The 12,358-nt window shown below is 38.9% G+C and overlaps 1 protein-coding gene across 2 annotated transcripts in view; it reads left to right on the forward strand.

Annotated features, from left to right (window-relative positions):
* OTUD7A (OTU deubiquitinase 7A) overlaps positions 1-12,358 on the forward strand; it is a 46,239-nt gene that overhangs the window by 5,349 nt on the left and 28,532 nt on the right. For both annotated transcript variants that reach the window (XM_054388020.1, XM_054388019.1), the window contains exons 2-3: positions 9,715-9,897; positions 10,875-11,093. In XM_054388020.1, the coding sequence (XP_054243995.1) occupies positions 9,715-9,897; positions 10,875-11,093 (402 nt within the window). The remainder of the gene's footprint in view (positions 1-9,714; positions 9,898-10,874; positions 11,094-12,358) is intronic.

Genomic DNA, 12,358 nt, shown 5'->3' on the forward strand with positions numbered 1-12,358 from the left:
AAACAGCAGTGTTTGATCTCCAACTTTCCCAGTGTCCAGGAACGAGGCATGTCCCTTTTCCTTCTGGATAGTCTAGGCTGGCACCTTGAGTCTCCCATGCGTAGAAGAGCAGTAATGCTTGAGTTGTTACATATAACCTATTTAAAAATGTGGCCTCAGGCAGAAAGAAAACTGTGATATAAAATAATTTCATCTTTAAAACAAGTTATGTGTTAGGTTTATAGTGCCAGGGCTGTGGACATGGATGAATTTGGAGGTTACTAATAAGTCAGTGAGTAAACAGCTTAGTTTTCTGGAAGCAGCAGCTATGCAGGCCAAGACACTTGAATATAGGAAAAAGGCATAGAATTAAGTATTTTAAATGCCAGCAGTGTAGTCAACTATCAGAAACTGGAGGATTTGTAAAATTCACTGACAATAATAATTACTAAAACATAAACATCCAGCTGCATAAAAAGTGATATATTTGACTTGAAAACTTCCTTTTTACTTGTATAAGTGGTTTCATTTATTTATGTAACTGATGTATTGTTTCACCATTACCTAAAAGTATTGTTATTTCCAGCTTTTTGGTGGTGCTTAATTGAGATACAGGTAGTTCACTATTAATGCTGAAATCATAGATTGGCTTTGCTGTCATGAAGTGTATGCGGTAAAGGAGACTGACCTTGTGGAAAATGACAGAGAGGCAGTAGATAGATGTCTCCTAATGAATGGTGCATATAAGCAGAATTCAAAGAAAAGCATGAAATTAACGGAGAGGGAGAGAGAAATTTACAGTACTGTCACGTGATTTGGTGTACAAAGCTAACTCCCCCCAAATAGTCTCTTATTCTCCTCTTCCTCAGTTCCTTTTTTAGTTCTCTTGTGGAAGACTTGGCAAAGGGAAGAGGAAGCTGAGCTGCTACCACTGTCTTGTTACACAGAGATCAAGATTGTCGTTTCCAGCTGTCTTTTCAACTTCGAATGACTTTGCATTGTAGCAGAAAATGAGGCAGATGTTAACTTGCTACCTTATTTTCCTCTGTCAGCATGGTCCAAAATTAAATCTTGTTTTAAAACCTGTGGTGTAACTTTATCCCGGTTTTGCATGTAAGCTTTTCAGAAGGAGTAAGGCTGGTGTTGAGGTCCACTTCACTTAGGCTTTTTAATATTTGCTAATCTACTTCATGTCAGATAGGAAGAAGTGACTGTATTTAAGCTGAACTTGTGGATTGTTTTATAAGCAGTTGGTTTGTAAGAACAGACTTCCGTACATGGGAAAGATGCTGATAGTAGACTTTATATCTTACGATACTGCCAAGTCTGGGGGATTTACATTTACGCACATATATATTTGTAAAAAGTAATCATCGTGCACTGGCCTAGTGGCACAGAATGAAGATCATTTTATGTTGGTGAAAACTTAACAATTAATCAATAATCCTGAAAGACAGAAGCTGTTTATCATTTCTCCAAATGCCTTTCTAGCGTTGTCACCCTAAGCTCCTAGGTTTAATAAATAACTTGTTTCCAGTAAAGTATCTCCCAGAATTATTATGCTAAAAAAGTAACGGAGCTTTTGCAGTTGAAGGTGGAATTACTAGTTAATTAGTTGGTAACTCTGCCTTGTGCCTGTAATCACAATTTTAAATATTTGGACAGAATCCTGTAGTAAAAAAAATCCTATGAAATTGTAAGGGGGAAATGTCTAAACTCTTTTAGCTCAGAACAGTTAATTGCAACTTCATCAGCACATAGAACCATAAACATATGCTGTGCTGAAAAGACAGAAGCAGAGAAGGTAGATTTAGCCAAGACATTTAAATTCTTTTGGGTACATTTGGACAAGACGCTGGAAGGACTGACAATGTTGCTAGTATAAAGGTAATACTATTCCCTTCTAGTCCTACATAAAATTAAGTATTTCATGTAATTATTGGCAGTTACAAATCCTCTCAACTGATAACATCTCGCAAAACAGCATCCTCCCGAACACAAGAGTGCAGGAAGAATTCTGTCAATGACAAAATACATTAACCATGCACAGATATTAATTTCTGTTGTGGCAAATGTGAATATTTTTGTTTCCCAAATATAAAGACTATTGGGTGCGCAGAAATTAACATTAAATCTGGACAAGACAGATTTGAAGTTGACAGGAAAAGGAAGAATTTCAAAGGATTTAATTTGTTCTGGGAGTATTAGTATTAGTGCACAACTTTCACAACTTTTTTTGAATTCTCCTGTGCAGTTGAATACCCACGTAGCCCTAGGAACAAAAATTGTTCTTTTGCTGTAGCTGGCCATAAGCTGGTCTGTCTTAGGCACATTCTGTTCATGAGGAGCTCTTAATATAGTGTTTTGGGACCCAGTTACTTCATGTTATTTCATCGAAGTGTAAAAATATTGGAAGTGTGAATCCCAGTAGATTAGCAGAAGATCAACATAAATGCATTAGCCTGTAGTGTTACTTCATGTGTTGGCTTCATACTGATACATTTACAGATATAATTCATAGGTCATGTCTTGGTCTTCTGTGCTTTCCTTGGATTGGTTATTCTTCTCTACCAGAAAGTTAACTTACTGGCTTCTCTGTTTATTGTCCCATAATGGTTGTATTCCATTGAGTTAAATTGGTGGCTTGTGAGTCAAGATGATAACACTCATACTAGATTTATGCTGTGAAATACAGTGAAGACTTGTCTTATTCAGACCTAACTGTAAAACTCTGAGTGTTTCTCATTTCTCTCAAGCCTTGCAGCCAATACTTTCAGCTAAGAACTCATTCCTGTGTTCTTGGAAGGAAGTCATCATGATGTAGAGATTCATACTGCTTTACATTTCAACTTGCATAACTGCTCAAAATGTAAGGTGAAAGATGCCAAAGAAGGCGGCGGAAGAAATAGAGTCCCTAGTTTTTCTATTTAGAAGTATGTTATACCTCCAGCCAAGGACTGGATTTGTGTCTGGTCTTTTGTAAACATCTCAGATTGTACATCCTTACAGGCAGTTTTTAACCTCATAAAGGGAAGGATTCCTGCTGAAAACTTCTGTGCTTGATTAATTGATTTGTTACTGATCCACAGTGCAGTCTCATGTAAAATGCTGGTTCTGCTAAATGAGCTAGAAGGGAAGATGATGTGCCACCCACCTAACAGCTGATGCTTTGTATTTGTGGAAGAGCTGTTACTCCAAGAGCACCTTTCTATATGCTGTCTGGAGTATTTGGGTCACAGAGGCTTGTTCTCTGCAGAAAGCATTACAATGACAGGGATGAAGGAGTTGTTACGACTTTTTCTGCCAGCAAGACTTTTCCTACTCTGTGGGCAGGAATGCTTTGTTGAATTTTAATTTTTTTTTTAATAGAGGGAGAATTTGTTTCCTGTGGATGTTTTGTATTAACTTTAGTAATAGTAGGATTGTAATTTCTTTTTTCCCAATTAGCGCATTAAAAATACAGATAAGTTTGTTAAAATATTTACAAAATGGTGGCAAAACCTTTGAAAGTTACATAGCTGGTGCAGGTTCTTCAGTAATCTCTTTTTGTAAAAAAATGTTTACTGAGTGGTATTGTATTCAAATGTGAGTTTCATTAACAACAAACTGGCATTAAATGTCAAGTAGCAGGGCAGATGTTGTATACCTGATTAGAATGGTTAAGACATCCAAAAGGTATGCCCATTTTATTGCCATCTCAACAAAATACCTTTTTTTTTCCCATTCTTATATTTGTCACATTGAATGGTGACACTTTCTCTTAATTTCAGCTTAGTTTCTTGTTCAGTTTTGTTGTCTTTTTGTGCTTCTGTAGACCTTATTTTTATTTTCTGATATACTTGATTTTGTAATCTTGTCCAAGTTACTTTCTCGGTGAGCTGTGTAACATTTCAGCTTCTTTCAATCCTTTGTTGTTTTGTGATATTTTCACATTAATCCTTTCTGAGTATTTTAATTGCTTCTCTTTGGTAGATACATGCACCAACAGTTCATTAACTGTAAACACGGACTGCATCATCATTTGTTTAGTTCTGTCTAACCTTCCTCTTCTGCATCTTTTTTCGTCCTATTCAGCTTTAGGCAGCATTTCCTGCCCCTTTTAAAATTTCCTTTGCTGAAGTCCTGTGTATATCTTGTTGCTGCAACATATACACAGTACTTCACTGTGGTCCATACTATTTAGATATTTTCTAGTTCCCCATCTCAAATTACATCCTTTCTAGCATTTTGTTTATCATTGAATCAAGAATTGCTGGTAACCTTTCAAATGTTCTTTTTAACATATTGGAGTAGGTGGATATTTGAAAGCTCAGTGAGGGAAGTGCTTTGTAGTTGCATGCTTGCTATTCCTACTAATTCATGATAAATGTCCTCTAGTTTTATTATGAAGTCAAAGATAATAGATTTATTAACTGTTACAACCCCACTAAGCTATGCTGTTTTAGCCAAAACAATGAAAAGCAAAAACCTCAAAGACTAAATAACAGTGTGATGCTGAAGCCCTGTGGCCTGAATATTATCTGCCTGAGAAACGTAAAATCTGGTATCAGTACAACTAGTGTAGGCTGCTTAATGAGTGCTTGGTTTTTGTTATTAGAGAGTACGAGTTGTGATCTGACAAAGCATGTGCTTAACATTGAGCAAGAAAGGATTACTCATGTGCTGCAGAGCATTAATAGATCACTTTCTCCTCACAGCACAGTCAAGTTGAAGATTTGAGTAGACAAAGGCTAAGTTTAATAAAAAGGATGAGCTGTTATTCTCCAGAAAAACAAGTGTGAATACAGCTAAGAACTGGGAAAACTAATGTGCAGCCTGAGCTGAGCAGTGCTAACTGTGCTACCTGTATGAAGGCAGTGTGGCTCTGACCTAATGAATTACAATATGTGATCATCTTGAAGCAAATGGTTTAAAGCAATTTCCGAAGTTTCTAGTGCTCTTCTGCTTTCACGTTTCAGCTTTCAAGCTGATCAGCTCATTAAAATGTGGAGCAAGTTGGAAATACATCTATTAGAAGAAAGAAATGAGAACTTTGACAGGAGGTCACTCTGAAACTTTTCCAAGATAGCTTCCAACAGAGAGCATTCTATAGTTACATTGGTTTGGGTTGTTAAAAAATATTCGATTTATTACTTTATTGAAAATTCAAAGTGGTGATTTTTTCGAATAATCCCTGGGCAACCAAACTCTTGGCATTTCCAGTTCCACTTAGGATAAAGAAATTACTTGGGTGTTTTACATTTGTTACAGTACTATGCCAGCTGTATGTACATAGTGCATGGATGCAGTGTGGTAGACTCTACGGGGACATTTCTTGTCTTGTAAAGCTTACTCTGGTTTGGTTTGGCCTCTTCATTGGCATGCACCTAATTTTATTGCTGTAGTCTGAGGAAAATCAGACTTATAAATTTCTGACTAACCTATTAGATCATTTGTTTGTCTAATTTCTGTTGTTACGCCTACACTGATTTTCTTGCTAGCATGCCTCAGAAGGAAAGCAGTAGCACTCAAGGCTGAAAAATTACATCTTGGTCTTTGGAATTTTTATTTTGTGTCCACAAGTTGAGAAGGACAAGAACGTCATGTGGGAGGGCTGGGAAAGGTGAAAGAATGAAGTATCTTCTCTGATCACAATATGGTCAGTCCTAATGAGGTCACCTCAAGCTTTCCCTCCCTCCAAAGCTGAACTTAATAGCAAACAGCTTTCCCCATAGTGGACCACATTGTGATGCCCAAAGAGCAGTGTGCCAGTGTGAGGCTGTGCTCTCCATAGATCCACAGATAGTAGTACTCTTGAATAGAGAATGCTCTTGATCACTGCCTCTGTTTCAACTTCTTTCTAGCCTGGGCTTGGGAGTTCAGTGAACCTGACAGTGGACACTTGGCTGTCATCCCTTGCTTCTTTCTTCTTCCCTTGGCTCTTTGGTGAGGTCCCTGGTTGAGGCAACTGCAGGAAACCTAGGTTTTTTGGATCCAGGACAGAGGCCTTGGAAAATTTTATGTCTCAGCTTGGTCTCAGAGCATCAGATCTCTGGGAAACTGACTTCTGAACGCTTCTTGGTCTCTTCAAGTTGTCTAAATAGAGCAGAGGTGGGAGAGTCAGTTCACTCTGGTGATCAGGAAAAACTGAATCATCTCAAATGCTTCTGAGATGAGTGAGTCCTACTCTTGTGGTTCTTCAGCATCTTTTTTTGTTGTTGTGTTTTAGTCCAATTTGAGGTGGTAAGGCAAAAATGAAAAAGTGGTATCTTAAATTATGCATTGTTTTGTCTTTGTTTTTTTTCTTCAGGCTGATGATGCCTTCTGTTGCTATTCAAGCAACTATTATTTAGGACAGAAGCTTCACAGTATAATTGAGTATATTTTTGAATTTCCCTTTCATGTAGATGCCTGCTGTCTCTGACTCTAAAACATCAGTAGCAGCCCTAAGCTAGAGTGCATCTTCCATTCTTTATTAAGCTGCACTTTTTATTTTGTTGTTTTGTTGGGTTTTGTCCACACTAGAGGCACTTGGTTCTAAAGCAGAGACCATTCAGTCCTGTTAAATTTTACACCTGCTCACTCACATAGCACAGGCAGCTGTTAAGGGAACAATTGTTCAGTGAGTGTTCTTTTTGTTGATTTAGTGAGTTAAATTGATCCCAGCATCCTGATCATGAACCTGTGTTTCTTAACCAGCTTTGTGCTGTTCCAGCCTTTTGTTGACTGATGTTCTCTGACCATCACAGTTTCTAAACTCAGAGCCTTTCATGCAAACCCTCTGTATCAATGCTGCTTTGGAGAAGTTCCTAACTTCTGTTACTAACTGATAGGGTGCTACCAGTGATTTGTCATCTGATGTGGTTGTGTGTACTGAAATACCATTATGACTATGAAATACCTTTTAAAGACAGTAATATGTCATATAAACAAAGAAGTTAGCAGTCAGTGAGCAATAGGGTGCATCAGACAAGTAGCAGTAAAAAAAAAAAGTCTGAAAAACAGATTATAACAAAAACTCTTGCTGATATTAATTTCATTGATCAAACTGTTCAAAATAGATTAATTACCTGTTGCTTCTCCTTCAGGCTTGTGATGGAAGGCAGGTCAATGCCTATGTCAGGTGTAACCTCTGTGGGATAGGAAAGACTGTTCCTTTCTTCTGAGGGCCTGTGCAGATGATGACGATTAAAAAAGATGTGACAGTGTAGGCACTTCTGTGAGAATCAAGGGCTAGGAGATTTTAGAGAACATGGAACAGACATATAAACAGAGCTTTGATTCTGTAATAGACAGTGTCTTTTTCTAGGGGCCCAGTGACTGTATGCAGTCTCCTTCAAAACAGATGGCTCCTGAAACTTATTGGGCAAGTAGCAAAACTGGAGGGAGGGACTTACCCCACAAGGCACTGGCTGGGATAGGTTTGATTTCAATGTTATATGCATTTATTTTTGTCATTTCTGACCCAGCATCCCTCAGGCTTTTTCATCTTTCAAAATTTCTTTTGGAATGTAATAACATACAGCTTTAGAAATTCAGAAGCATTTGGTATGCAAAGTTTAAAGGAGAGCTGAGCAGAGTTAGCTCTATTAATCTCCACAATCATAAGGCTAGTTTCTTCAGTAACTTCCAGCTGAAGCTTTCTAACCTGCCATGTTACACTGCTACAAATCGTTGTTCACATCATCAGCTCTGAACATCTCTGAGTTTCATAACCTTTGCATAGTTAGAGCAGGCCCCTGATTAGATTATAGCCATTGAATCTGTGTGGGAGTTTTTCTGAAACAATGTTGGTGGTAACTCAAGTGCTTGCTCTAGAATCTCTGACAATTTTCACTGAATTTGCATTTTATCCTATAGGGTTTCTAAAAGAAAATTGCAGAGTGACACATATAGTCATTCTATATCACTGACGTGGTGGTTTATATTATTGACTGTTCAGGATGTATGGAGTGTTCTTGCTTGGTGATACCTTTGGTCCTTTCACAAATTCATTTAGTACTTCAAAATCTGAAACAGTTCAGTTCAACCCTGTAGGTAACAGCCATTTGTGCTGGCTTTTTCCTACTTCAGTTAGATTTTTGTTCTTCACAGAAAGGATGGTAACAGTAAAAGACTTCCTTTTATCTGTATAAAACTGCCTTGTACTATTTTTAGCTTGTTCACCTTTGTGTAAGCAAGTAAGTTCAATATAACTGCTACTCAGGTAATGTGGCTTCTTCAAGTACATAAAGTGACAATCTTTCATGATGTAATAAATCATGTCTTAGTCAGAATCAGGCTGCCTTTGCTTGTGGAATTCTGTGTCTCTATAACTAGTGGGGTCTTTTTTCTTGCTATTACATATTTGAAGTTTTCCAGTCAAAAACAAGTGCTTGGTGAATGGCAGGATATTTGTGTATTTTAATGTACAACTGTTCTGAAAAAAACATACAAGTGTGTCAACTTTTTTTCTTTTTTTTTCTTTTTTTTTTTTTGACAGTGACAAGTACCACTTCACCACCTGTCCTACACAGGATATTAGCCTGTGCTCTGTTAATCCTGGTCATGGCAATATTATGAAGCTTCGAAGCAAATTTTTTAGACAATTCTGTGTTGGCAAGTTCCATGAGCAGCTCACAACGTCACAGAACCACACTGTATATTTTGTTACAAAACACTGTCCTATATTGTCTGTTTTCTAAAAGACTTCTAAAATCTCTGAGAGAGCAAGTTCTCTCTGATATAGGGACCTGAGTATTTTTCATTTGTATTTGAGGTGCTCTGCAAACAGAAAGTTCTTCACTCTCTTGTCCTATAACTACAAATCATGCCTTTCTATCCTTGCTGCTAATTATTATTTGTTATTAATGTAGCCATACAAATATGCATTGTTACTGCCTTTCGTGATTTTTTTGTTAAATTCTGTGGGATTTAATATTCATCTTAAATTGCCAGTTTCTGGAGCCATTTGATCAGAATCTGAGCAAGGGAAGTCCTTGTCCGGTAAAAGGGATTTGTGGATGGGAGGAGAGCAGTGGATACCTCTTACCTCAGCATTAGCAGGCTTTTGAAACTGCACTTCTTAGACATCTATAATGCCTGGTCCAATTTTGTTCCCTAATCACAGTCCAAGGAATACAAATATAGACATTGGTTTGAATTCAGGTGAAGGCTACAGGGGTTGTCGAGGGCTGGAGCACAAACCCTATGAAGAGATACCAAGGGGAGTGTGGCTAGTTCAGTCTGGAAATGGGGCAGCCTTCCAGTGCCAGTAAGAAGGTTATTAAGGTTGGAGACAGGCTCTTCACAGTGATGCGTGGCAGGAGGACAAGGGGCAGTGGGTTGCAAGTTGAAACGAGAGTTTCAGAGTGGGCACAGATCCCATGAAGTCAGTCAGATGTGGGAACACAGCTTCCATCCTTGACATTTTAAAGACCAAACGGAATGAAGCCCTGAGCAATTTAGTCTGACCCTGCTTTCAGCAGGAGATTGGACAAGAGCTTTCCTGATATTAAAAAAACTAAAATAGAAATTAAAGAAAATCCTATCTTTGTCCATTTGCTGTGTACTTTCAAGGTGTTCATCAACTGCATGTTTTTAAGGGAGGAGTGGTTGCTAAGACTTTTTGTACAAAGAATCTCTGTTTGCTTGCTGGTGCTTTAAGACTGATATTTCTATTTAAGTTTATACTTTAAGTGCAGATGAGGGTAATTTCTAGTTTGTCAAACTGGTCACATACAGATGTAAGCAGAATGTCCTTTTGCTATTTGGTAGGCAAAAATTGGGACTTGACAGCAGCTTTGAATGACTACGAGCAGCTCCGGCAGGTTCACACTGCCAACTTACCACAGGTGTTCAACGAGGGCAAGTACTACAAGCAGCAGGAGCCGGAGCAGCCTCCTCAGGTGACAAAGGTTGAGCGGCCCTGCCTGCAAAGGCAGGATGACATTGCTCAAGGTGAGAGCTCTTCTTCAGGTGTTCTGTGGACAAATTGTTTAAATTGTTTTCTAGCTTGTCTGCTTGTGAATTGTAGAGTTAGAAGTCATTTGCATAAAGAAGCGATCATCAGTGCACTGAGGGAACCTCCTGGTCTGTGAATAGCTGGCTGAGTAGGCCTTCCAGTGAATATCTGGGTAGTTAAAATCCCCCCATGAGAACCAGGGCCTCTAACTGACAGGCTGTTACCAACTGCCTATAGAGGGCCTCATCAGCTTCCTCATCCTGATCAGGTGGCCAGTAATAGACACCCACAATGGTATCACCCATGCTAGACTGCCCCTTAATGCTCACCCACAAACTCCTAACTCTTCATCCATCCCTGGACAGAACTCCATACATTCTAGCTGCTCTCTGATGTAAAGAGCAACTCCACCACCCCACTTTGTTGACCTTTCCAAAGAGGCACACAGCCATCCATGACCACATTCTAGTCATGTGAGCTGTCCCACCATGTCTCTGTAATTGCTACCAGATCATAACCAGTTGACCACACACAGATTTCTAATGCCTTCTGTTTATTCCCCATGCTGTGTGCGTTGGTGTACAAGCGTTTCAGGGAGTGAGTTGAGCTCACCCATTCCACCCTAGGGAGCTGGGAGGCCTTCTGGTCTTCATTAATACTAGAACACTACTCCACTGGTGCAAACCCAGCAATGAGCCTGTCCCTCTTCAAATCTAGTTTAAAGCTCTGTTAATGAGCCCTGCTAATTTTTGTCCTAGAGGACCCTTTTTCCCCTGCAAGGTAAGCCTTTCCCACGTACTACTGTCAGGCCTGGTGTCTTGTAAAACCAGCCATGATCAAAGAACCCAAAGCCCTACATGTAGCGCTAGTCTTGGAGCCAAGTATTTATGGATTGGTATTCACCAGACTTAGTGCTGATTGGTCTTTTATGTAGTCTTGCAGGCTATAATGGCTCTCTTTGGTTTCCCTACAGAAAAGCGTCTTTCCAGAGGTATTTCTCATGCCAGCTCAGCCATAGTCTCCCTTGCTCGATCACATGTAGCAAATGAGTGCAACAATGAACAATTTCCTTTGGAAATGCCCATCTACACATTCCAGCTACCAGACCTTAGTGTGTACAGTGAAGACTTCAGAAGCTTCATTGAACGTGACTTAATCGAGCAGGCAACAATGGTTGCTTTGGAGCAAGCAGGTAGGTAAACACTTCAGATGCCAGCAGCTGGGCAATCTGACATTTTGGTTGACATTTCTAATTGTGCTTCATTCCTGGAGCTTGTACATCCCACAGGGGAAATAAATGCCAGAGAGTAAAAGCAAATACTGTGCTCTTTGCAAAATGACACATAGTCTGATCCTCTGTCTCTTAAAGTATTATGGAGAAAACTGTCAAATTTACTTAATAAAGAAATTGAAGGGAAAGGAAAGGAGGACTGATGGGGAAGTCATACAATAGAGAAGGATGTGAGTCTGGATGGTCAGAGGGGACTGACAGTTCTCATGAGAAAATTACATTGCAATAACTAACAGAAAACATCTTCAAGTTCTGTTTTAGCTTGAAAACATTGGTTTTAAATATGTATTTTACGTATTAAATATGTTTTAAAAGTACTATTTCATTTTTCCCATGGAAAAAAATTGAAGAAATCTAAAATTAATTTTAATTCAGATGTTTTAGTAGTTTAAAGCTTTAAGTCAATTTTGAAAGATACAGAGGAATGTATTTAAAATTAGTATGAAATAGCAAGTACATTAATGAACCATGAAATGAACACTCTTATATAGTGAAATGTTCAACTCTGGTGGTATAAAGGAGTTATAAAATCAGATTTTACGGCTGACTGTGGAATATCAAATAGCCGGCTGCTCTTTTCTGTTAACTGCTCTACTAGCCCTGGTAACACTGTATACTCATCTGAGGGCTCATTCCTAGAATTTGGTGCATAGTCCTAGTGTGTGTGTGTGTTCCATCTGGTAAACTGTTGCTTGTTATTGATCAGGGCACTGCATCAGTATTTTGGCAGGACAGGTGGGCGTCTCAGAAGATGCCCTGCTACAGTCTCCTTGTTGGCCTGTGTGCATCAGTCAGTGCAAGAGTACAAACTTAGATCCCTGTGGTTTACTGACTTTAAAAGCAGGCAATATGTGAATTTAGAGCTGACATCTCCTAACTGATACAGAGCTGGCTGGCTTTGTTCTTGAAACAGGGCTGCAGAAACTACTGAATTTGCTGCTTCAGAGCATTTGTTGTTTTCTTCATGTTACTTTAATTAGGGCAATGACTTGGCTCACACTGGAAAAGTTCCTTCTTCCCTAGAGCCTCTGCATAGGAGAGTGTTTTGACCACTTGAAGAGTTTGTGGTTTTGATCACAGGTATTCTTGTAGACTACGTAGTCTTAGTTTACTTATGCAATCATTTCACTCAAATAAACTGGAACTTCCTGGTAAACAGTTTTTCA

Source organism: Indicator indicator, chromosome 16 (genome assembly GCF_027791375.1).
Source record: "Indicator indicator isolate 239-I01 chromosome 16, UM_Iind_1.1, whole genome shotgun sequence".
In the NCBI taxonomy this organism is placed as follows: domain Eukaryota; kingdom Metazoa; phylum Chordata; class Aves; order Piciformes; family Indicatoridae; genus Indicator; species Indicator indicator.